General features: G+C 40.1%; 2 protein-coding genes across 9 annotated transcripts in view; one reads left to right on the top strand and one right to left on the bottom strand.

Annotated features, from left to right (window-relative positions):
* KLC1 (kinesin light chain 1) overlaps positions 1-14,422 on the top strand; it is a 46,291-nt gene extending 31,869 nt beyond the window's left edge. For 5 of the 8 annotated variants that reach the window (XM_053981675.1, XM_053981676.1, XM_053981677.1 and 2 more), the window contains 3 exons: positions 4,329-4,459; positions 9,012-9,078; positions 10,411-14,422. In XM_053981675.1, the coding sequence (XP_053837650.1) occupies positions 4,329-4,459; positions 9,012-9,078; positions 10,411-10,476 (264 nt within the window). In that variant the 3' untranslated portion in view covers positions 10,477-14,422. Of the gene's footprint in view, positions 1-2,972; positions 3,601-4,328; positions 4,460-9,011; positions 9,079-10,410 lie in introns of those variants that run through there. The other 3 variants (XM_053981673.1, XM_053981672.1, XM_053981674.1) reach the window with 2 other exon arrangements.
* Positions 14,423-16,445: 2,023 nt separating this feature from the next.
* Positions 16,446-26,436, bottom strand: XRCC3 (X-ray repair cross complementing 3). The gene is made up of 8 exons (XM_053981680.1): positions 26,034-26,436; positions 24,644-24,756; positions 24,199-24,336; positions 23,122-23,334; positions 20,462-20,616; positions 19,417-19,629; positions 18,274-18,320; positions 16,446-17,220 (listed from the first exon to the last, which is right to left on the bottom strand). Exons 2-8 carry the CDS (start codon positions 24,696-24,698, stop codon positions 16,998-17,000), a joined length of 1,044 nt encoding a protein of 347 aa, XP_053837655.1. The 5' UTR covers positions 24,699-24,756; positions 26,034-26,436; the 3' UTR covers positions 16,446-16,997.
* Between the last annotated feature and the right edge of the window lie 189 nt (positions 26,437-26,625).

Raw genomic sequence — 26,625 nt, 5'->3', positions numbered from 1 at the left:
CAGCTTTCCCATGCTTTATCCCATTGATGGCAATGGGATACATATTGCACTCTTAACTAACTCCCAGCTGCAGTTCTGCTGAAAATACTCTCTTAGATTATAAAAGTGGTGTTGCTTTTGCTGTATGGGAGGGGAAGTAGCCTACTTTGCAAGATTGAATGTTCTGAAGCTTCATTTCTCTTACAATAGCAATCTTTTTCTCCCCATCTTTTTGTAAGCCACATGAGACAAAGCTTAGCATTCCAAAGCAACCTTAAGAAAACATGTAGTGCTTTAGTCTTAAAGGAGAATGTTCTTTCCATCTTTGCTTTTGTCTCTTTATTACTGTTTTCTTGGCATTGGTGTTCTCAGTGCCAAGACAGTCAATCAGCATCTATTGTGAATTAATACTACATCATTAATAAAGCCAAAGTCAGGTTGAATAACTCTCTTTTTAATTCTCATTTTGCCCATTCAGCATTAGAACTGTGTACTGTACTCCTCCCTTAATTTTCACTACACTTTGCATGACTGTATATTCTAAATGGATTAAACTTGTTTCTGTTATAGACATTAATGCATGCAGGGTTTGGATGGAAAGGGCCTCCTGGGGAAAAGCAATAGACAGTATTTCTAGGTCAATATTTGAATCAAACTCAGTGATAAAATTTGCTGGTCTGAAAAACTAAATTTTGACATCTCAGGGTAAGCAAACTTCATTTTTAGTGTGCTGAAGTGGCATTGCTTCATTCTCATCTTCGTTATTTCTTTTTTCACCTCTCTTAAGAGAAGGTATTTTGTATTACATGTTCTACGTGAAGTGGGCAACTCTCTCTCCCTCCCCCTGCAAGTGTTTCTATCTCAGTGATGTTCTTTCCTCTTCTTTATATTCTGTAGTTTTTTTTTTACCCTTGTGTATTCCCTCCAGACAAAATACTCCGATTCATAAAGTGTTGTAGGATTTTTATTTGTGTCTGCAGAGCCTGAAGAGAGGCCTTTTCCATTAAAATTCTTTTGAAGTGGTCAAGCTGACTCTGAGAGAATAGGTGGATAATGCAAAGGGACAAACTCAACAAAATTCTGTCAGAAGATGTAATTAAGGGCCTTCCATATGTAATGTAATCCATAATAAGCATTGTAGGCTTTGATGTAGTATCTTACACTCTTAAAAAAGAACAGAAATATTTATTGAAGTAAATCAGCCAGTAACTATTAAAACAGACACATTTAAGTGAGGTGTTACAGTGCATCTTTACACGTCACTTTTAAAGTTCATGACTTAAAGTGAACAGAAGATACTTGAAATGCAAGGAAGTACTTGTTCTTAAAAATGTAAGGCCAAGATTGGGGAAGGCCAAGATTTGGATCTCTTACTATACTTTTATATAAAAAATAACAGTGAGTGCCTGTAACTAGCATTTTTTTTAAACTGATCTGGCAGCCTGCTGCGAGACAGATGAAAATCTTTGTGCTACTTATTATGATGTTTGTAGTTTGAGGAATTATCTTCCCATAACTCTAAGCCATATGCTTCAGAGAGACAGGCTTTTGGGCATGTAAGTGCACTTCAGGTGTGAAGGGAAAACTATGGATTTCACTACTATAGAGGAGAGTTGGAGAGTTACTCTTGTTTAAATAAGTGCCAGACAGAGGGATGCTGTAGCAGACAAAGTACAGGAGATGGTGATGGTAAGCAGCAGTAATAAGGTGATTCTCATTCTAAATGACATAAAAATTGGCAATTAAACTTCACCATAAAACCAGCTTATGAGTTTGGTTTTTGTTTACTCTGGAATCAGGAATGGAGTTTTTTAAATCCTGAGCTCATGTTTTAGAAATGTTGGGTTAATCAAGCAGTCAGTGTTTAACTTAGGAGTTTGATATTTTTATTTTAGATTGGAAGTACCCAAAACTTTGTCTGCTTATTCCTACTTTTCTAGTTAGGCTTACTGTATAGAGTTATACTCCATACCTACCAAATTTGTCTTGCCTTTGGATCCTTTTCACTGCTCTAGTATTCCTGATTGCAAACCACAGGAATAATTAGCCTTTTCACTGATCTAATACTCCTGGCTGTAATTTAGACTTCAGTTTATTCAATCCTGCAAAGCTGAAGTTTGTTTTTAAGTGTAAACAGCATACACAGTTTGGTTTGAAACATAAATACTCAGTTAGATTTAGATCTTCTAATCACTCGGTAGCAAGGCATTTTGCCATTTCCAAGGATAATTTTAATTACTGCTCATTCCAGTTGTTAGAGGTAAAGGCTCTCAAGACAGGTATCATGAACTTTTCAGTAATAGTCTCTGTACTTGCACAAAGAATGAAAAGTGTGCAAGTTGAGCTACAGTTTATTTTAAAGGTGCATTTTTTCAGCTGCCCCTCAATGCATTAGAGAAAATCCCATTTGGATTATATATATAGACACAAACACAGATATGTTCTAAAAATACTTGTGAAAGTGAACTGACCCAGGCCAGTTGGATTCGAGTTCCTTAAGGGAATGATGAGAATTTTGTCTGGAGGTTAGGTGAAGACCTCTTTCTTCTTGCACTTTTGTTTCAAGGAAAATTCCTGACAGAAGTTAAAGCTGAAATGAATGCACTTTGCTCTATTATTTTTTTTTCCTTTTATTTGTGTTAATGTCAGCTGAAAAAGAATCCTTTTTTTTTTTTTTTATGAAATGTAATAGCAAAGCTATTTCTTGTTAAAGGTGTTTTGTATTTTATACAAATTCTAACTTGAATGCACAGCATCAGTCATGCTCATTTGTCAGTCCCATCTCAGTGGTGTAGGTGAAACTGCATAAAGATGTAGGTTCTGGTAATTGCAAGGGCCTGCACTTTGTACTTAAGGGCTGTCCACATAGTTACTCTGGAAAAAAAAAGTTTTGAACATGACCTAGAAATACTGTAAACTAATTGTTCAAAATTGAAAACTGTTGAATTTTTCCCAACAGTTTGATTCAGTTTTTCTCTCTCCATTTCTGACAGGCCTAGATGCCTTTTGTGATTCTTATACTGTCTCCTGCATGACGGGCGTGCACCATCTTCAAGCTTTAACTTCTCTCTTCAGTACTGACTGCTGTGTTTTAGCAAACCCCTTAAGATTCTTGTCAGAGCTACACTTCCCTGTAAACTGGCCATTCCTTCAGTGCTGGTGTCGTTTTTGGTTTTCTATTTCTGTACCTGTGTAGCTTTGCCAGATATGTATCTAGTCATACCAAATGTTACTACAACCATTTGCTGTGTAATACATTAGTAAAAAAACCAAACAAGTAACAATGACCTTTATAAATAGCTGTTCACTATGGAATAAAGGTAGTTAAAAGTATCACACAAGGTATTATTGAAATGGCATGATGGTGATCTTTACAGGAGAAAAACCAAATCCGTAAAAGTAAAGCATGTTCTCCAAGTGCTTTAAAATGTATTTAGAGACCTATTATATGGTTAACATCAATATGGAACTCTGGATGTCTTCACTTACAATTATTCTAAAGTAGCATTGCTGTTTAGTCTTTGTGTGAGATTTTGGCAATTATGCTTTTCTCTACTAATCTTGGTGTTCAGTGATTTGTGTATTTGTCTTTCTAACTTCTAATAAACTCACTCCAACTCAGGTGTCTGTCTTTGCTTAGTAGTGCTTTTTTCTTTTTCAGCTCTTCTTTAATAATCACATAGGTTTTCTGTGGAGTAGGAAGTGGTCACTTCTAATCTTACTAAACTCTTGGGGTTTTGTAAGAGCAAAACCATTTTAAAATAGAATTGTAGTCACTTGCGAGTTTTTCTGGGTCAGCACAGCAGTGTAAAACATGAATGCAATATATGAAAAATTAATTTCATTGTGGTTTACTTTTTTTTTGGTAAAAATTAAAAACAAAGCACAGGAATTTGAGTATAAGTATTCCTGATCAGAAGTATTTTTGTTTAGGGATTTTAGGGTTAATTAAACATGTTTGCAACTAATGTAGATATTTAGAAAGAACGGAACATGTTTTTTCTTAGACTGATGGAATGCTTTTGCTTGGGGCTTGTACTCTGTTAACCATGGTGTGCTCATATGAAATGGTGGTGCTGAATTGTTGGACTACTGTGGTGGAGTTTTATTAATGATGAATTGTGGCTTGGGCATGCCTTCACATTTAGAAATCTCTTTTACACCTTGGAAGGAACTCTTTTGCTTTGGTAAAGTTGTAGCTATATGGTATTACATGTTTAGGTAAATGTATATAGTATGAGTATTAATAGCAATTAAAAAGTAATAATTCATCACTGAAATGTTTTCAGTCCAGGCTTGGGGGAGGGCAGCAGGCTCTTGCAGTTTCACATGTATCCGATTTCTTTCAGGATGGCACTGGATCTCTAAAGCGCAGTGGTTCCTTTAGCAAGCTCCGAGCTTCCCTTAGGCGCAGCAGCGAGAAGCTGGTTAGGAAGCTGAAGGGAGGAAATTCCCGGGACAGTGAACCAAAGAACCCAGGGTAATTCATTCTCTGTTCTTGGCTGTGCTGCTGTCCCTCGCTCTGTGCCCCACTGGAGCCCAGGGTAGCTCCTAGGGCAGTGTTCCCTTCCCTGCTTAGCTAACTGCATATCATACACAGCTATATCTTAGAGAAAAATAAAATAGGAAATAACTTCTTAAACTTCCGTTGTAATTCTGTAACATCTGAGGATTTATATTTGCTTGTAAGAATTAACTCTATGGAAAATTTTTTTTTTCTTTTTGCTGCTTTACCTACTTGAAGATTAGAAAAGCTTCATAGAACTACTAATACATATTAATTACCTGCAAAATTATTCTTTTCACACAGCAGTGGAGACTAATAAATGTACTGGTTTTTACAGTAAAAGCGTGAATACACTAAACCTGCAACTAACATTCTTGATATAGCTTAGTATCTTGATATATTCTTGATATAGCTTTATATATTGCTGTGAGCATAAAGAGAATTACCAAGTGAAGCCCCTCTTGGTTTCTATTTTTGGAAAACTCAGATGTCAGAGAGCAGAGGAGAATGTTGAAAAACTTGAGCCTAGTTATGCATCTTACTAATATTTTGGCCCCAGTGAAGTCTGGTAAAAATCCACATTTCCTGAGTCTGACTGCTCACTCTTCCCAACTTACAATATGATGATAGATTTGAATATATGTAGTAATTCTAATAAATCCATAAAATCAATCATCACTTAATGGCTGCTGCAGAGAAGTTGAAATGTTAAAATGCACCTACTACTTTTCACAGTGGCACTTCTGGGTGTTCCTCTCACCCCCAACACAATTGGAGTCAATTTAACAGGGCTTTTTGCCCTTGTTGTGAAAAACTAGAACTCATTTAGTTGACAGGAGACTGACAGTGTGAACTTGTGCTTTAAAACAGCCATATTGGAGAACGTGGGATAGCTTCTGATGGAGCAGCTGAATCTGAGTAAGGTAGATGATGATGATGGTGATATTACTTAAGACAGTGACCTGGAGGCAGGGTCTCACTGTGTTTCTGGAAGTGCTCCACTGAAGTTTTGTCTTACTGTTTTTATGGCTGTAAAACATGAAGTACAGCAGCAGTACATGTAGAATTTGCTTACTTGCATATCTGTTTCAAATTCAGCCTGATATGAATTTTAGAGTTGTTACTTAAAATTTCACTGCCAAACACTTGGTGTTGAAAGCATTGAATAGAATTGAAGGTCAAAATTCCTTTGCATTTATTGATCAATCATTAAGAACTACCACTGAGATAAGAAGTTGGGAATAAACTATGGAAAGCACGAGTTTAGAAGAATGAAATGTGTAAATGTAAAATGCTTTAGGGAAAACAACAAAGGCAAGCCAAAATAGAATAAAAGGGAGATTTCCTTCTTTTTCTTCAGTATTAGCAGTTTTATACATTGGTTTTCTATTTGATTCTGTCCAGAGTTCATACATCATAGTTCAGGTATATTGTTGTATGAATAGATACATTTATCCATAGCTAAATTTGCATTTTCTCCTCATTTTTGTGAGACATGGAAAGACTTTCAGTTTCACAAAAGCCAGGAGGTTTATTCCTTATTCTCTGTAGTATTTATAGCTAGCTCTTTCTGCAGATAAAGTAACTCCATGTTAATAGATGTAGAAAATTATGCTTACATATAATGGAAGATTATATTAAACTGAAGATTAAAACAGGCTTTGCAGTGCCTGTGAGAGCTCACCTGCCTTGTTACTGTCTGCACCTGAGTTGTGTTACCTGACCAGAGTCCTCTTCCCACGCTATCATGAGTTACACTCTGGGGTCTGTGGCACCAGATCAGATTTCCTCAGATGAAGACATTAACGTGACACAAAATTGAAAGCAAAGCAGTATCTTCCTTGCTTTCCCTTTCTGACAAAATCATCTTGCCTTTTGATGTCACCACAGTTCTCAAGGAATAATTTATTCTTAAAACTTGCAATAAGTATTACATTGACAGACTTTTCTGTAGATAGGCACTTTCAGTATATAGAACAATAAATATAATTTCTGTTCTTGTAATAAATAAATAGAGTTTTTAAATTCTGATTTATATTAGTTGGTTTTAATAGCAAATGCAGAGATTTCTGGTATTAAACACCAGCTTTGTAGGTCGTAAAGCATGACTTACATACTGATATTCAAAGAAATAATTTTGATTTCATTTTATGAAGAAACTTTAATGAATAGAATTAATTCCTTTTTCTTCCTCTAAGTGTAGCAAAAAGCATATTCAGTTGTTACCATGCAGACCTTAGGGTTTTAGTGTGTTTGATAACTGAATATTTCAATACAGACATAACACACATATAAATCTTCCTTGCTGTGAAGGCAGCTGCTTTAGCTAGAACACTTCTGTGCCTCCCTCCTTAACAGGGCATTCCCTGCCTGTGTCTTGAGGAAGGCTTTACTTTGAACTTGATTTACACCTCTTGTTTATACTCTGCTTCTCTAAATAGGAATTGACAGGGCTGGTGTGAGCACTGACTGAGAAATACTTGAATAACAATGACTCACAGGATGAAGGAAGGACTTAGTGTCCATGTTGTTACTTGATACAGAAGGCTGAAGAGAATAAAATGGAAAACTCATCAGGGAAATTGCTTGTTCACAATCCTGCAAATGCCTTTTTGACAAATAAGTATCTTAAAACTGGTCTTTGAAACATGCAATACCTGAAGGATGGTATCAGTTCTTCATCATGTTTCAGAATTCAGTTCTGTAATAATTTAACTTTGATTAATTAGTGTTATTTTTTCACTTCAAAAATATTGACCACTCAGCAGAACAGTTAAGATTTCTAATCTAAAAAACAAGCTTTCATTATTGCTATCATTTACGCACCAAAAAAAATGTCTGCATGTTCTTTGTGGAGTCATGTTTGTAACGTGGAGGGAACTAAAAGTACAATTGCCAGACTTAAAGTTCTTAAAAATGTTGATTTAAACAAACCCAAACAAATAACCAACCTACAAATAAAGTAGTATTTCAGGTATGAATATTTTTTTAATAGGCACTTTAGCAAGAACATGTGTGAACTTTTACTGCTGGATTTTCTGTTTCCTTGGAATGTTTTCCATAAACCTTTGTGCTCTTTTGGAGAGTTTTTTGTAACATTTTGTTTGTTTTACAGATTAACTTCCTTTGATTTCCATATATAACCCCTGTTGTACCTGTTTCCTTGAATAAATGAGAGGTGTACACCATGCATGAGTCCTCGCTTTGTTGTTGCTAACATTCATGTCAGATGTTTTAAACTCTGTGCTTCTGGCTTTGGAAACACCCAGATTTAGTGCTGGGGAGACCCAGCCAGGCTGTGCTGTGTGGCACCTGCTGGCCCGTGGTTTGGTTCATTGTCCTCCTAAGCTTTTGCTTTACCAAAGCATTTAAAACTTGTGCTTTGACTGTTAGCAGTGTTGCTTCAGTAGAAAGGAAATCTGGTTTATATCTAACTTGCTCTGTATGGATAAACCTTTCCATGTTACTGGAAGGCATTGGAAAGTTTGCTTTAGCCAGTTGTCCCAAGCTGCAGGTAGCACTGCAGGGTTAGGGCTCATTGTCTTGTGACCAGTTCATCAAATACGTATTCAAAGCCCTCATTTAGTTCTGAAATAGTTAAAGAGCTTGTGAAAAATTAGAGCAAATGCAGAATATGCTGAGGAATGGACAGGCACTGGTGTAAAAGACATCAGACATTCCATGACAGGAATCTTAGGGCTGATCATGAATTTCATGCCGCACACTTGAAAATATTTTATGTTAAATTTTGTGTATATTTGAGAAATGTAGATAAATTATTAATCCTCATTTAAAACAGCAGCAGATAGAGCAGTTAATGCAGTGATATTTTGAGTGTCAGTAGCTCCTGGGTAGGTGATGAATTTTTTCTACTCTCCCATTGCTTTCCATACTGTATTCCAGGGTGCTTGATACCTGCTTGGAGTGTTGTAAAGCCAAAAGCACAACCAAAGTTAACAGCAGCAACCATCTTATTTCCTTTCACTTTGAAATACTTAAAATAAAACATTTTAAAATGCTTTTAAAAATTTATTCTGAAGACTTAACTAAATGAGGCAGAAGTACCAAACTAACTTTTGTTGTAGCCTTTTCAAGGTAAATGCTGCCTACACAACAAACTGGTGTTTCAGATGTTTTTTCCTAAACTATTTGAATGTTTTGATGCTTTTGTAAGAAGCCACACAAAATTGAACCTGAAAACTAATTAATTGAAACTCAGTGTAAGTTGCTGTATTAATTTGATGCGCTTTAAAAATGGAGATATTGAGTTAAATCAGTTGCCTGAAATGTTTAAGCTGCAAGGAGCTTGTCATTTCAGGGGGGTTTATATGTAATTAGAAGTGAGTGCAAATATATTTGAACTTCTGTAGTTGTTACCTTAAAGGCTGTGCCTCAGATCAGTTTTGAGGCATTGATCCCACTCCCTTGACTGTGCATTGCTCGTTGTTGTACTTGTGTTTTTAGAGCTGTAGTTTTCAGCCATTCTGATCGGTTTATCCTTGCATGTTCACTGTCCTGGTTGCAGCATGAAGCGTGCCAGTTCTCTGAATGTTCTTAACATGGGTGGCAAGGCTACTGAAGATCATTTTCAAGTAAGAAGCCCTACAATACTCTTACAAAAATAAATACTTTTAGTAGGGTTTGGGATAAAAAAGAGTGTGATAAATGATAAACCAACAACCTCACAGTGATTGTAAGATCCTACTTCAGTAAGGTGTTTGAAGGCTGTGCATAAGGCATTCTCTGACACTTGTGAATTATGATTAATTTTAAGAAAGGATTCAAGTCTAACCAGGAAAGAGCATTGGCTTTTATGATACCAAGCAGTCTCTGGCTTTGGACTTCTATTACAGTGGATAGAAAACTTCTGGAATATTACATTCTTATAAAAGTAACTTAAAAACGAAAGAACTGTTGAAGCCAAATATTTTCAATATTTTTTTACTTCAGCCCATTTATTGCAAAGAGCCCTGTCATTGTAACTGCTGTACGTTACCAGGTGCCCATAAACACTTCAGTTGTTTCTGAGGTGGCACAGGAGCAGTCTCAAGAGCTTGTCTGATCTGTGTTGTGCTTCTGCTAACGTAAAACCTGATTTTGCTTAACTGTTCATGGTGTGCCCAAGTGCTACTCCTCATTGCCTGTTTTTACCTAACAAATCACTGTTTAAATTGTCAAATGAGTGAGCAATATTCTAAACACCGCTGTGTGTTTTACTAACACAGTAACTGCTACTAATTTTAGGAAGATAAAATTGCTTCTCTACTAACAAAACTGTAGGTGAGGATCTTCATCACCTAAAGCAGCAGCGGGAAAGCCCCAGCTGTGGCTCTTGTACTCCTCAGTGGTGTAAAGGTGTTGGAGCTGTGTGATCCCTAACAAGTGTGCTGCAGAGTTTTCTCTGGTTGAAGTGTGAGCAAAACTTTGCTCACGGTGAGGTTCAGCCAAAACAAGTCCAGGGTAAAGCACAGTTCTCTGCAGCAGCAGTGCCAGGGGTGTCAAAGAGCCATGTCCCAGTTGCCTCTGACTGGATGGATCCCCAGTGTGTGTTTAATTGGTGTCACTTCCAGAGGAGGGGCTTTTTGTTGGTGTGTACAACACAGTAGTAAAATCAGTTCTTTCTTCTTGTGAGCTTCTGTGGTCCCTCCTCTATCGATACCCATGGCAATTCCCATAAATGGGCTCTTGCATTTCTGAGAAGACTTAGGCTGGATTGTAAAGGTGTGTATACTTTATAGTATTGCTAGTTAAAAACTGGGGAAAAAGATGTTTATTGGACTCCGGAAAGCATCCCCGTATCCAGCATGAATGGTTCTCAGTAGTTCCTTATGCTCCCATTTGTTAAAACTGATACTTTGTTTGTTTGCTTGAACTATCTGAACATCTGCTTAATTTCTTTGTTTGTTTTTTTCCCCTTCACACAGGAACGAAATAATTGTCTGACAGACTCGCGAGCTCTGAGTGTCAGTCATTCTGATCTGGCGCATTGAGATTTGGGACAGAAGCTAGCTAATATTCCTGTGTGAATAAAGAAGCACTGAGACCTTCAAAGCTTTGGTTCCTCATCCTTGTCTATAGGAACACCTAGTTTGTAGATGTTGTTGTTTTTTTTCCAATGGACTGCTGTTTTTACTTTTTAAATAGGGACAATTTTAAACACAGCATTAGTGAGTGTTTTCTTCTGAGGGAAAACTATAGATACATATTGCTCGTTGCACTGCCCCTGTTCATGCTACTTACATAAATTTCTTTAATAGATCTGACTGTTACAGCAGCCAAAAAAAGAGTAAAAGAACAAACACATTCAATGCATATCAAAATGCAACAGTGTTGGAAAATATAAGCAAACTGTGTGGCAGTAAATACATACAGTGCTGGAATGCGAAATGGATAAATTTATGTGCATTACTGTAGAAATTCCAGTTCAAGCATTCTGTAGTGGTGGGGTTTGCCCTTGCACCGCTGATTCTTGTAATGGTAGAAGCCTTGGCTAGCAAAACAGCACTTAGACATGACTGACTTAACCACTAGACTGAGCTATTAAATCTTACAGAAGTGATGGCTGGGGGTAAGTTACATTTAGAATGAATAGCAACACCTGTGACCATAACTTCTGATATTGTAAGTCTTAGGGCACAATAGTCAACGGATATAGGATGGTTTGTTTACATCAGGAGAAATGGAAAAAAACCTTTACTTTGTGTGATTGAAGAATACTCAAGTTTTTGGACTGCAACTGTCCCAGAGCAGCTGCTGCTGCTTTCAGGGGAGCATCGAGCCTCAGGTTGACTTCCTCGCTTGTCCACTGGAATTCACAGTACCATTCTCTGTTTGCTGAAAGTGCTCAACATTTCCATATGCTGATCCCAAACCTGCCTTTTCCCACACCAGCTGGTGACAGCAGAAGCAGGCACTGCATGCCAGGATGTCACACTGCAGAGTGGCTGCTCTGCAAGGAACTGAGGGCCCTCGTGGAAGCACTCGATGGCTGTAAGTGACCTGTGTGACCACATACCCACGTTACAGGTTGATATATATATGCTGTCTGTATTCAGGACTGCTGCTGGAACAAAGTATGTATGTGTGTTTTAAGGATTTTACAGACATTAGGATTTCCTTTTGCTTTTCTGTAAAGCTTGTAATTTTGTTCATCTTTTATAAAAATTCCTATTTGTGTGAAGTTGGATGAGAAAGTAAAAAAACCAAGCAGCGTGTGTAAAAATGTATTTGTGGTCATAGTTGTGAGTTGAAAAATGTCGAACAAAATTAACTTTGGGGAAAGCTGGAAAATTCATTCAAAGTCAGCACCAACTGAAGAAGGTAAAATATAGGAACATAGGCAAGTTTTAGTATTTGAACAGGCTGTGAAAAGTAATTAGAATTAGTACTTAGTAGGAATTTTTGACTGGGTTTGCACCTGGTTTTAAGTTGGTTACAGTAACTGATGCAGAAGTTGTCTGTGTAATGCACTTAACAATGTTTACCAGGAGGTACCGTCTGAGCATCTCTGCAAAGGAAGCTGTGCATGGTGCACCTGCTTTAGAGACAGTGTAGGAATGGTGAGAGATGATGCTGCTAATAATTTTGTAGAAGTTTTAGCACATAGTGCAATTCATTAATGAACTCGAGCAGGAACAGGTTGTTGCTCGGTTTTCTTAACAATAGATACTCATATCTCATATCTATTGACTCTTGAGTTTTAATCTTTTTATTAAGAGCTTTTTATATTAAAAAAAATATGTAATATATATACTTCTTTTTTCCCCCCTAAAGTAAAACGTGCTCTATGCCCCTGCTGGCTAACTGGGCTCTCTGCACAAAGGCAGACTGAGCTGGATTTGCTGAAAGAACTGTGTCAGGCTGCCAGGCCAGGGGTGCCCGTGTGCAGCCCACACCCCACTTGGAGTCTGGCTTCCAAAAAATACCCACAGAACTATTCAGACACAAAACTGTTTTGGTAGTAAGGAATTACTTAAACTGAAGGATGTGATTCCCACATTCATCTTTCAGCTTTGAAGTGGAATGATTTTTTGTAACCTCTCAAACCCCCAACCCTGTGTAAATAAGCAATAAATTATGTAACCATGCCAAATGACAATGTACAGTAAGTTTCAAAGTGCAAGACTGTGATATGTTGATGGTGATAGTGAGGGAATTTTCCTGGTCAAGATCTTGCTGGTGGTGGCATTACTAATACTGTGCTTCTGAATGTTTTAATCCTTTATATAATATTTTAAAGTGTGATGGAAGGTTAAGTTGTTGAGCTAATGCATATTAAATAACTTTTATATTTATAAGGTTCATTTTTTTTTTTCTGAGAAGAAACAAATTTCAAGACTTCTTTAACCCATAAATCCTTGAGAATGTAGCCAAGTCCTTACTGTTAGGAGCCAGTGAGTGTTAGCAGTTTGAGAACGTCTAAGAAACAAAAACCAACTTAAAGTCAACATTTCCTGTTTTTGAAGCATGGATAAGTTACTGTCAGGACATGGTTTATGTACATTTGTATTTCAGATGGGCTTCTCAGTTCACTTTTACACAGGATTTTCTTTCTAGATTTTTCTTTTGTAAGGTTGTAGTTATAGCTAAGAATCTGCATAAAGAATATATCCAAAATATCCAGTTGTATGATTCTGGGGTGTCTTCAGCACCAAACTAAATCAACAGCTCTTGATGAAACAGAAAACTGGAAAAGACCTTCAAAACTGACAGATACCTTGTTAGGAGAACTGCAACCTTGGTAGTGCAGTTGTGGTTTTAATCTGGCATTTTTGTCCTTGACTAAAATTTTAAGGGTGAACTCGAATAAAAATGTCACGAGGACTCCACGTTAGGCCTCAGATTCTCCCACAGCCAGTGGTGAGTCTGGGTGTACAGCAGGATGTGGGATGAATCGTACATGGAATTGTTACTGATGGAAAGGTCCCTGTTGCCCTTCTGTCTCTGGCTGTGTGCTATATTAGTAATATTTGGTCTTGAGTTTAGATCTTACTAAATAGTCTTGTAAAATGTAATTGTTTCATGATTTTCTCCTCTTCTGGAGGAGTAACTGACCTGTTGTGGTGTGTCTGCACTTACACAATGCAAAAAGAGTCAGTTATCTACAGTTTGTACTTTTTCTTACAGTAAATGACACCTTCATCCCCCAAGCACTCCTGCATCACAGTAAATTAAAACGGTTTGGAGCTTGAGAAGTATTTGTACTTAAATTGTATCATTTGAATTCAGAGATTTTGCAAATGGTGTGGTTCTGTTGTAAATATCTAGTCAAAGGTGTGTGCAGTGCTGCATTGACAGTTGTGTTTACAGTAGTTGTTGATAGTTGGTTTTTGTTACGTAGACAACGCGTTGTGTCTGGAGGCTGCTGAGTGGCATTTTTGGTCATGTTAGTCTGTACTGAGAGAATAAATGTTAACAGATGTGATGCTGACAAGTTTAGTTTCATTGTCATCGATTTACAGAAGTACACGGGGTGTGTGTGTGTAAATATTTAGAATTGAGGAGTATCTCAAACATCTACATTGGATTATTTTTTCCCCTAAAACCATTCACAATTGTGCCAGTATACTGAATAGTTAAGGTCAGTTGTTAAAAAAACCTGAAACAACAAAGCAAGAAGCCAAACAGACTGTGGGGGTCTGGTAGAGGTCCAAAGGCCCACGCTGGGGGGGTGCTTGTGCTCACAGTGAAGTTGCAACACTTCCTTGGTTACATCTGCTTTTAAATGAGAAATATTTAGGGAACCATAGTTTCTCAAGTGTCATTTAAGATTTCTTTTTCAAGTGTAGAAGAATGTTTAAGTAGTCTTGCAGGTTAAAGACTTAATGCATTCTAGACTGTAAATCTTCTTTGTAAAAACGACTTCCTTTTTTTTCTTGTATAGAATACAAATCACAGTTGTGAAACCCAAAGATGAATAAAGCTCTATAAAGGGAAGGTTCTTAAATTGCATTTATTAAAACTTATGCACATTTCAACACTTTGACACAAGGCTTCAATGGACAGGTGCTGTGTTGAGTTCCTGGGAGGGTTTGCAGCCCCAAAGCTGCCCTTGGGTCAGATGGACAACCTGGGCTGTGCTTGGGGGGTTGGACTGAGGGTTGGGGCAGGAACTGGAGTGATGGAGTGTTGGCTGTGAGCCTCAGTGGGGCTCAGCTGCATTTGAGATTTCAGGGTTTTTGTGTGCTCATGAGCCAGGAGACAAACTGTAATGTACTCTGACTTGGCTGGAGAGAAATAACCAACAAACCAACGGGATAATTACAGAACACTTGAGCAGGCAAAATGTTACTTCTGTTTGTGGGTAAAAATGTTTTTCACCAGATAAACTTGAACTTTGATTGCAGACCCATCTGTGATTTTTAACACTTCGGGGCCATTTCAGCAAGCAGTTGCAAGTTGCAAAAAAGAGTGATCAAAATACTACAGACTGAGCCTTTGGAGATTTCACACTGTTCTGGACATGGCTCAAAGTGAGGCATACTCCTGGGATTGGAGCCCAGCATTTGATGAGGCTCTTCTGTAAATGAGTATCCAGGTAGGGTTTGATGACTCCCATTAATCAGCTACATCTCTGTGGCTGCTTTTCCCAGTCAGCACAAGAGGATGAACATTACCTTGGCTGCAGTTCCAGCCCAGATACACAGGGCAGGAACAGAAGAGAACTGGAGTGTTACCTGTGCTGCATTAGTTGATCTTTATTGAAGTTGTTAGGGAGGTGGCAAGGAAGGTAAGGGTTTGAAGGAGGAGGTGGCCTTGTCTCTGAGCTGTGGCATTCTCTCTTTTTCCTCTGAGTACACAAAGGCTTCTAAGCTTCATGGCTGGATTTTATTAAAAGAAGCTGTGAGGTCACTTCCATATACAGAGAATTAAGACATTTTAGGAAGATGATTTAGACACAACTTGGGCTATTTGCACAAGGGCCCCTGAGACATCTGAAGGGGTTGCAGGAGGCACTGAAAGCAACTCATCCTTTCTGCTTGCTTATGATCTCCTTCCTTCAGCTTCAAGCTGTGCCTGTTCTACTCTGGATCTTCCCCAGGCAGTCACACAGGGTCTCTTTTCCTTAAGTCATACTCAGTTGTCCCTTGGGAAATCTTCTGCCATAGTTCCAGCTGAGGCAGTTTACAGCCAGACAAAACTTTCCCTTTCAGCTACCCAGCTGCATGCTTCCACATGGAAAAATGGATGAATGTCCTGAAGGAGTGTGTCTGGGGAAAGGCAGAGGAGGCAGCTGTTTCACAAACATAGGGTTCCTGGCCAAAAGAGACCTGAGCAGTGTCACTCCACAGAAACACATGGAATTCTTGTCTGGCCAGCAGCAGGAGGAGGGGAAACAGGAGAGCTTGATGAGTGTGTGATACAAGTGAGCATCACTCACTGAGGAGAGCAGGCACCCACAGAACAGAGGCCTCTGGCTTCACCTGGCTTGCTGTCACACGGAACATAGGAAGAGAGGATGTCATGGCAGTGGTCTGAGGACAGCAGAAAAATGTGACAAATAGCAAAAAGATGGGAAGAAAACTCATATGAAGCTATAACTGAACAACAAAAATCACCTCAGAAGAGCAATAGCATCTGAAAAGAGCTGAAGGTACCCTTCAGGATCATAGCTGAGCTGAGAGCCCAGCAGCAGGGACACAGGACATGAGAGGCAGCAATCCAGAAGCCCATGAAGAATGCTGATCCAGCAAAACACCGAGCAGGGAAGAGCATCAGGAAGAACTCAAAGACCTTGCCCTGAGGCTACACAGCTTCAGCAATGGGCAGAGAGAACAAGGGGATGGGGGATGTAGTTTGCTGTCCTTCAAATAAAAGAAACTAAAGAGGCTTTTGCTATCAAGGGAAGGGACTAGAAAGCAGCAAAAGAGTGGAAATGAACCATTAAAAAAATTTAAGAGTGCTGTGAAGCTAGATACACTCATCTAGTACAAAGGCAGTGCAATTTTAATTCGTACAGTAAGATGGTAAAATAAAGTACCTTTATTGGATTGTTTTCTTTAAAATCTTAATAGCAAATGGTTTTAAAATAGGATAGCTGCTTTGTGACAAGGAATGGCTATCCTTCATTGGCAGCATGAGACCCAGAACCACCAGCAGGCAACATAAACTGCCTGAATTTCAAGTATTGTTGGGTCTGGAAACAGAGAGGGTACAAAACTACAGTAAATGCTGTTTCTAGATGAGCATGCTGTTAAAAGAAAATTAGACATCAGGTCTCCCCCATCATGGGGATTACTACATCCCACTCTACTGTGCAACCTCCCCCTGCCCACAGCTTCCCTTTCCTTCAGAACCTTCAGGACACTCATCTGACAAGGAAAAGCTGAATATCCAAGTGTAAAAATATCATCTTTCACAATGCAGACAAGGCTAAATGTAGCCATACTATTGTTCATATACTTCACCATCAATTTCTCTCATCTAGGAAGAATTGCATTTCACCAGTAATTCTTCCTGAAGCAGAGTCCTGGTACATTTTTGGAGCAGGACACTTTACTGTGCAAAAGTGTTACTTTATTCCTTTTACCCCTTCCAGCTGTACTGTATAGTAGCAAAAGGATGGAGGGAGATGAGGAGCAAAAACGACACTTAAAGTCCTCGTGCTTCCAGCGCAGTGCGACGCCGCTGCAGGTGAGCGTCCGGGCAGTGAGACCCGCCTGACCATCAGTCTCATCAGCAGCTGATTGGACCAGGTTATTCCAAGTGCTGGAGTGACTCTGCTACCCACTACCCTGTAAGGGAAGTGTGACACATTTCTGCATGCATGGATTTCATATGAAATACCTTCTGTTGTAACAAAACTGCACTAGAAGGCATCATTTACTGGTTCTCTAACATATAGTGAAAACTATAGGTCTTTGAAGACAGAGGTGACAGGGGTTACTCACAAAACTTAGGTTCTCCCTGCGGCAAGGAAAAAGCTGGAGGAGAAGTGCTTCTGTACAGAACAGCTGTCATTCTTTCAACTACAGCTAGGGGGAATACCTACCTCCATCTGGACAGGCCTCTCTTGCAACAGGAAAACCACAAGAGAAAATAGTTGAACTTTTAATATTTGAAGTGTGTAACTGTTGGCCTTGGATTCCATTTGCAAGTCTATTTAGAAATGTTGAGTAAACAGAATACTGCATATATGTGACTTTCAACTTAAGGTTTAAAACAATTTTTTTTCCTGGAAAAAGTGCAATTTCTCCAGTAAAAGAAATACAAGATAACCAGGCAAAAATAATAATTGAACCTTATCCTTTCTCTGTGTCAGTTCCAGAATCTGAAGGACACAGTGAACTTCTCACAGACACCCATTTATGTAGCACCCAACTTATGCAGTACATCAAGGTTATAGTTAGGATTCAAACAACAAATACATATATTTGAATCCTGTTAATATCTTGGTGTCAGAAGATACTATTTTGGGTTTTTTCTTAGCTCACTAACAAAGCTGCTAGGGTTTGGTTGCTGTATTTTTTAAGCAGACAGAAGGTGCACGCAGTTACATCAAAGACAAGACAAGATGCAAAAATACTCTTCGTGTCAGGAGGTACCCAAGCCATTAACCCCAGGGAATTTTTCCTGCTAATTTGTGATTAGGGATTGCGATGTAAATGTATAGGACAGTTTCTTCCCCTTCAGAGCACGAGCTAGTGCTGATCTCCAGCAAATCCAGCATTGCTGGGTAAATGCCCCAGTGCTCCTCACATGATCTTGTAGCTTACCCTGGAGTGACAAAGATCAGAGTGGTTCAGAGCTGCTGTGTTTGACATTGTCACTCTGTGTGGGTGACTCACCTACAACTGCACTGAGCAGCTTCCGACTCACTCACTGCATCCGTCACCTGAAGCACAAAAACAGGTTTGCAGCTGACCTGGGGTTCTGGGTTTGTATTCAGCAAGCAGGAGTGCAGGGAAGGGAACCAAGGCAAGAAAATCCAAATTATCAGAGCATATATTAAGCCAAGTTAGAAAACACTTATCCTGTCAAGGCAAACTAAAATGTAAAACTAAAATCATTAAAACTAAATGATTTGGGAATCACAAGCTGAGTTTACAGTGTTAGAACTACTTAGCAAGCTACAGCTTACATTAATTAAACTACTACTAGATGCTTTATTTGTTAAAAAATAAACCCAAACCATAAACAAACCCCCCCACATTCACAAAACTGTTCCAGTGATGTAGCTGGAGATAAAAAGTACAAAAGCCCAGATCTCCCAAATGTGCCCTGTTCTCAATGATTTCAATACCTTTGAAGTTTCTCAGTGGCCTGCCTGCACATTGACTTACCCCTTCCCAAAGCGACATTGGAATGCTTCACCTCTGGCATTCTGATCCTCCTTCAATTTGTGAGTGGACTAAGAGCAGTGTCTTGCCTTGTTTTCTCAAAAAAATACTCTTTGTGACTGATATCATTATGGGCTTGTTTTGGTCCAGCTCAAGTCAGTGCATGCACTTTAGTGCTTCAGTAATCTCAGCAGTTACACAAAAGTGCAACTGCGTTCCACAGAACTGAGTTCCACAGAAATGCAGCAAAGTCCCTGGTGCTTCACTGTCTCCTGGAATATAACTGCCTGCAGAGCTCCCAGAGCAATCCTCCTGACAACGGCATTTGAAGCCAGTGATAAGAAAGAACTCTGTTATTTTGCTTTGATGCTCTGTGCAGTTGCTATACATACCTATTTTTGTTAGCTTTAGTGGACAACTTTTGAGAACATTAACAGCCTATAAAAGCTTAAATAATAAACTTTGAGTAGTTAACATTTATTAAAGTACATCAGTTTAAGGAAGCTTCAGTTTCCATCAGTCATTAATAGCCAGCTGACGGTGGTAAATACACACACAACCATGAAATCTGTATTTACACAGACTGTTCCATCACCCTCCAGCCATTTATGAAACAGTCCCTACAGAATAAGAAGCAATTTGATATCATACCTGGTTGATGCACACGATGGGAGTCCTGAACCTCGTGCTCAAGCTGTGAAGCTGTGCCCCAAAGGTCTGCAGGTAGCGAGCCTTGAGAGCAGACTCGGCAGGGCCGAAGTCGCCGCGGAACAGGGCGGCCATGGAGTCGATGACCACGAGGCGCACCATGCCCCGAGCCAGCAGCAGGGACAGCCTCCTCGTGATGCACTGCTGGAACGTGTCCTGCCACACACACAGGGACAGTGACAAAGGGCGAAGAACCCTGCTGGGACATCAAGAGACTGAACTACAGCAATCACCACTGCAGCACGAGCTCAGGGAGTTTTGAATCATGAAGGCAGCTGGTGGATCTCTAAGTCTCACCAGTAACCATATCTGGTGGTTTTACTGAGGAGAGGACGGAAGAGACAAAACTGCAACCTGCATTTATCTGCAGCTCTGACTTCACTGATACTTTTAAATCTCAAGGGTGTAGTACTACTCTCCTAAACTGTTCTGTTTTCATAGAGTAATATAATGTTAAGGGGTTGGAATGGACCTTCAAAATCATCCACTCCCAACCCCCTGCCATAGGCAGGGACACCTCCCACCACACCAGGTTGCTCAGAGCCATATCCAGCCTGGCCTTAAACACTGTCAGGGATGGGGCATCCACAGTTCCTCTGAGCAACCTCTTCCAGTATCTCAGCACCCTCACAGTAAAGAATTTCTTCCTAATATCTAAATTTCCCTCTTTCAATTTGTACCCTTGCCCTGTCTACATGTCCTGACAGAGAGTCCCTCTCCAGCTTCCCTGCAGCCCCTTCAGACACTGAAAGGCTCCTATGAGGTCCCCACACAACCTTTTCTTCTCCTGAACAGCCCCAACTTTCTCAGCCTGCCTGGTAAAGGAGTGGTTCTCACTGAAACACTCAGGACACGAGACTATCATTAATTGTTCCAAACCAGTTACAAACTGTGCTGCTCTTCCACTAATGACCCCTTAACAGTAAAATACTGCCTCAAATCCATATGGATCAAGAGTCTTAGAAACATTCTTTGTGCTACTACTTACCAGGTCTGCTGCCTGCTCAACAAAAATACTGTTTCCAAATCTGATCTTCTGTATGATTTCAGCTGGAACATCTGCACGCAGCTTATGCTGTTGATCTATGAGCTGCTGCAAACGTTTGCTTGGGAACACATCTTCTGTACAAATGTAGACAGCTCCTGTAGCCAAGGAAACCACAGGGCTCTTACACATGCAGTTTTCTAAACAGCACACAAATTATACCACACATTCTGCATTTAAAAGCTACACATACAGACCTGGAAATTCATGTTTGGTTATTTTGCAACCACGTTGAATCAGTGATGAACAAAAACCCCACTTCTGTGACTCTCCTGCAGTTGCCTGGTCCTTTCTTCAGCACCAGCTGGGACACCTGGATTTTGTACTGTCCACTGGGTGACACTCTCTGTGCACAGCTGTGGAGCACCTGATCACCTGCCCTTGGGGATCAGGAGTATCACCAGTTATCCAACCCACAGAGTGACACTGCACAGTCTGCCTGCTTCGGTCAGAAATCCAAAACACAGCACTGTGATTTTCATGCTAAAAAACATGTGCTAACTTGTGTTGAGACAACAGCTCCTAAGTAAAACATTCCGGCCATGCTTACCATGCTTACTTAAGCTCACTGCCTTTTGCACAGTGTTGCTTTAATGCTGAAAGACAGGGATTTCTCTACCATGAATTCTGGGCTCACAGGTCTGCTTTCTGAAAACCAGACCTCCCTTAAGCAGGATGTCACTTGTCCTCTCCTTGGTTTACTTAAGAAGTGTGGAATGTCCATTTCTTCAGATTTCATAGTCACTGGGGTTCTTCCAGATGCAGATTTGCATTTCTACATAGATTGATGCTCCATTGATTAAATAACTGTATTTTGATCCAGAGTTACTGCAACATTCAGGACACTGAAAACACAGTCACAGGTCCAACAACACACATACAGAAATCAGCAATTTCATCAAATCTGTTATTCAGGCCAATAAATGTGTTATGCTGGTTGCTGACAAAAAAATACCACCAAAAATCAACCAAACAGGAATAAAACCCACTAAAACCCCTCAACCTCAAAAATAACAAGTTTTGATTCCTATTATTATAATCTGTCATCAAAAAAAAACCAGGTTGTTACCAGGAATCAGTAGCAAACATTATTTTCTAATTCTGAATTCCAATATGGATATTAATTTGTCCCATTATGTTAACATATTACTTATGAATATGGGCATATAAAATAAATTCAGCCAACACAACCAAACACAACTGACATTCCTAGAACAGCAGAAAGATATCCTGGAGGCAAAGGAGGCCTTTGTTTACTTTCAGGATTTCTTTGCTGCCAACCTCCTTGCACTGAGAATTACAAACAAGACTAGCACTAAATTTAATGAAGTAACTTTAAAGAAATGTATTTCAACATCACCACTTATGAGAAGGGAAGTTTCTAATCAGTAGAAAAATACAATGCACCAGAATTTTAAATCAGTAGCAAAATCTTCCACTGGTAGTGCAGAGTTCTGTGAGAGTTTCTAAGCATTGCTGTTCTCCTCAAGTTTCCTAAAGGCTAAAACTCCTCACATTTAACCTAAGCTTTAATTGCTGTATTTCTCATGGGAGGCTCAACACAAGAGTGCCAATAGGGTGTTGGGCACCTTCCTCTGTACCTCTATTCTTTGATTTCAACACAAACAGGAAGAAGTGCTGGAGCATGGATAAAAATGTGTTTGTATTCAAAGTATGTGCAGCAGTTAGCAGCAGCACACAACGGAACAGAACAAAATATAATTGCTTCTGCTCTGATTAATGGCATCATATAATGTAAGCCATGGGCTACTCACAGCCCTTTAAGCAAGATCTTAATTTGTACAGTCCATGATTTTTCCACATGGGTGGATACAGTTCAAGAAATTATTAAGTTTCCCCAGAAAGGGGAAAGATAAAGCCAGATAAAGCCAGTGCTGTGTGGAAGGAGCAGGAAGGTCACAGGCAAAACACACCTAAGGCAGACTACCAGAATTCTCAGAAGTGACACAGGTTTCCTCCCTTTCTATGGCAGCAATAATAAAAAAAAAAAAAAAAAAAAAGGAGCTAGATTAATATGACAGAAGGGTAAAAAAACATACTCAAATAAAAGAATAAACCTGTATACTTTGGTAAACCCAGGAAAACCACAGGTACAAAACAATATTACTTTTCTTCAATTACATTTCTATCAATTTTACTCTGTAAATCAGTACAATTATTGTTATCAAAACAAATAATCTTTGAAATTTGAAATCCTCAGCTAGGGAATATATACCATGTACCCAAGATGTTTGTAGAAAGTTATCTGCTGAGCTGTTCTGCTGAGGTGGTTACCTGAGGAGTCAATGAGCTCTCATGACAGCAACACTTTTCTTACATTGTTTGAGAGTGTTTTTAGTTTAACCCAGAGTGGCAGGCAGGCAAACAACAGCCAACAGTAATTTTGAATTAAGTTATGCTGTGCTGCAGGACGTGCACAGCAAGCTTTTCTCTCTGTAAAGACACCTCACTCCCTAACTGGCTTCCTACTGAAGTTACACATGCACTGAACATGTGCACCTGCTTTAATGAGGTTCCTAAAGACAGAGACAGTACATTCCCTCAAATGGGAAAGGAATCCAAGTTTACAGTTCAGCACTTACCAGACTCTAATCCACCATACTTGTAAGGATACTGCACACACAGGCACAGCTGTAAACTAATCTGAGTCTTCCCAGCAGAACTCTCCCCAGCAAGCTCCGTGATTCCCACTAAAGGAATGCCACCTTTTAACAAGTTGTCTAGCACTGAACATCCCAGGCTCAGCTTCTGGTGCTGGGAGGTGAAATGATCTTTATCTTGGTAGAGCTGAAGTGCTGCAGGGTTTGGGAGTTTTTTAATTATTAAAGATTAAAAAAAAAAAAAAAAAGGAAAAGGTAGTTATTATTCTTCCAACACACAATGATACAAAATAGATGCTGTATACATGATTTATCCCTACAAGGGATGCTTTCTTTGTTGATGGAGAATTTCCCTAATTCAGCCTGGTCTTCCCCACATCTCTCTCCCCATCAGACCTCTGCTGAGTATCTCTATAAAGACTGATAATTTACACCGAGTTATTTCCTCCTCTCAAACTCTTTTTTTCCTTGCTCTGCCTCTAAGGTGTCCCTGAGGAAAGTTACACTCAGAGAGGATTTTAACAGCAAAGTTCAAGCACAGCCATTATGGAAATAGAAAGCTACAGCAGAGTATAAAACAGCACAGCAGGGATCTGGTCAAAGCCTGAAGACACACACAGTCACAAGAAAATAGATTTTAAATACAGGGTTGTCATTAAGAATTTGTACAGAAGGAGCTATTAGGTCCTGCTTGTTTCAGAAGGAGGTGTTCATGAAAAATCAGTTTATGATGCTTTTAATATATGATATAAATTTTTCAACTAGTCTTAGTACAAAAGGAGAGTAGTGAGAGAGGGGAAGAGAGTGTGAAAGAAAAAGGAAATATTTTGTTCCTGTATTTAAGTGTTTCAGACTGGAGAAACATTTGTCCTTTTTCAAGCAGGCTCAATCCTGAAAAATGACACCCATTCACTTCCATTTACCCCAGGGGAGCTGTTCTTTCCAGTCTCATTTTAAACCCACATTTCTGTGTCATGAAGGAGCCAGAACCCTATTTTCTCCCAGTGACAGTTGTTTTGAGCTTTAGACAGAAGACTTTTTATGCCCTGACTGCATTACCTGTGAGCATGCTGTTCCTCCTCAGTGTGTGAGAGACTGTTTTCAGCAGGCACTGGATGTCTGCACTGGAGAGCTTCATCAATCTCTGCAAGTCTGCTCCAGACAAGTTTAAAATCTCTTTTACTGATTTTATGTCAGCTGAAACAAGAGGAATTTTTATAAATACTTTTGGCTGTCTTACACAGCAAAGTTTTCCCAATTTGTAATTCTCATTTACTTGAGGTTTATCTGTGCAGGCAACACTCACGTGGAATGTACCAACACAAGCCGTAAAATTGTTTGGAAATTTATTGGGCAAAACCCAACACTTTTAATTACTCAAAAAACTTCATGAAACACTTAATTACAGTTCGAAAATGTTAGTGTCCATCTGTCTGCTTATACCCACAAACACACAATTATGTCAAGGATGTCACTGTGGTGACACAGTGGCAAATTAAATTACCTTTTTTCAGGGCAGCAATTGTTTTAGGGTTCAAGTCAAACTGGTCCCAGTTCATCTCCTGACACAGCACAGCAGTGAGCAGCACATCCCATAATTATCTGTGATTAAAGTGGCTTTTATCACAGACACAGGCAAGAAAAAATAGGAATAAATCAGTGTCAAAAGTTTCCAGAACTTTTTTCCCTATTTTTAACAATGTATTTATCAGCTATCTTAGAGAAGTATCAATTATTCTGGGGTTATTATGCTATTATGAGAATTATTGCTATTATTATTATTTTATATATTGATATTATTTTACTATGAGAAGAATGTGGCCAGCAGGCTGAGGGAGGTGATCCTCCCCCTCTACTCAGCCCCAAGTGAGGCCACATCTGGAGCGCTGTGTTCAGTTCTGGGCTCCCCAGCACAAGAAAGACAAGGAGCTACTGGACAGGGCCCAGCAGAGGCCACAAAGGTGCTGAGGGGTCTGGAGCATCTCTCTGATGAGGAGAGTCTGGAGAAGAGAAGACAGAGGGGGGATCTCACCAATGCACATCACAATCCCAAAGCTGGGTGCCAAGAGGATGGTGTCAAACTCTCTTCAGCTTCACCTCAAGATGAAGAAGAGCTCTTATACGGAGGCTGGCAGAGCACTGGAACAGACATTCCAAACCCACCTGGACTCATTCCCGTGTCACTGCTTTAGGTGAGCCTGCCTTGGCAGGGGGATTGGGCTGGATGATCTCCAGAGCTCCCTTCCAACCCTGGCTATTCTCTAACCCAGCCCTTTGGCAGAAGTTTTCTCTGATGGCTGTTTACATTTATCCTATTAAAGAATTCAACCAATAATCCTGCAGTTAAGAGCTATTGGGAGTTTTAATTGCCTGTAATTCTGCATAGTGCTTTTGCTCTGGTCTGCAGCTCACAAGGCAGCTGGACAGTCATTTATTCCTACCCTGTCAGTCTTCACACGAGGCTTTCATTTTCAAATAGGAAAAAACCTCACACACGAGCAATTTAGGATGACCCAGGATTATTCATGCATTGGACATTCAAATATACATTTATTAGCTAAAAGTAAATTTAATATAAATCGGTAAAATCTATTTGTTTCTTGTAAGGACATTAAACAGCTCTTTTAATACTTTGGTCCGAAACACAACAGTTTAGCCCCATGGCTGCCTAGAAGAGGTTCTTAGCATTATTCTGACAAACTTTAGGAAGGATTGCAGCAGACACCCAGGAGTTATATGAGAATACATGACTTTACGAACAATCCCTTTTTCAGCATGGGGGGGAGAGGTTGTGATGGGTGCTAATAACAGAGTAAATCTAAGAGAGGCAAGTTACTTTTAAGTAACACCCATTTGAAACAACATTCTGAGAAGGTTTAGAAGCCGAAACTTACTGAAATCAATCATGATTACGACGACCCTTGACTGAAGGGCTCCAAAACCATTGCGCACTCTCCGCTCACAGGAAGCCGCTCCACGGATGAGGCCCAGGAGAGAGCGAAACACCGGGAGCGGGTCACGGTGCAGCCAGGGGTGTCCTACGGACCCGGCAACGGCCGGAGGGAGCGAGGGGCGGACAGCCGGACGGACGGACAGCCGGACACACGGGCGGACAGCCGGACACACGGACGGACAGCCGGACACACGGATGGACAGCCGGACACGCGGGCGGACAGCCGGACACACGGATGGACAGCCGGACACGCGGGCGGACAGCCGGACACGCGGGCGGACAGCCGGACACGCGGGCGGACAGCCGGACACACGGATGGACAGCCGGACACACGGATGGACAGCCGGACACACGGGCGGACAGCCGGACACACGGGTGGACAGCCGGACACGCGGGCGGACAGCCGGACACACGGACGGACAGCCGGACACACGGATAGACAGCCGGACGGACGGAGCGCGGCGCCGCCACAGGGCCCTCACGCCTCACGAATCCCCCGCCGCTTGCGCAGCCAATCAGCGAGCAGCTTCTCC

The sequence above is a fragment of the Vidua macroura genome, chromosome 6 (assembly GCF_024509145.1).
Source record: "Vidua macroura isolate BioBank_ID:100142 chromosome 6, ASM2450914v1, whole genome shotgun sequence".
Lineage (NCBI taxonomy): Eukaryota > Metazoa > Chordata > Aves > Passeriformes > Viduidae > Vidua > Vidua macroura.
This window is presented reverse-complemented; position numbering and strand designations above follow the sequence as displayed.

Coding starts and splice junctions, on each gene's coding strand:
- XRCC3 (XM_053981680.1), bottom strand. CDS start 24,698: ATGAACTGGGACCAGTTTGACTTGAACCCTAAAACAATTGCTGCCCTG. Junction 24,337..24,643: donor AATTGCTGCCCTGAAAAAAG/GTAATTTAATTT, acceptor CTCTTGTTTCAG/CTGACATAAAATCAGTAAAA. Junction 23,335..24,198: donor GAGGAACAGCATGCTCACAG/GTAATGCAGTCA, acceptor CAAACCCTGCAG/CACTTCAGCTCTACCAAGAT.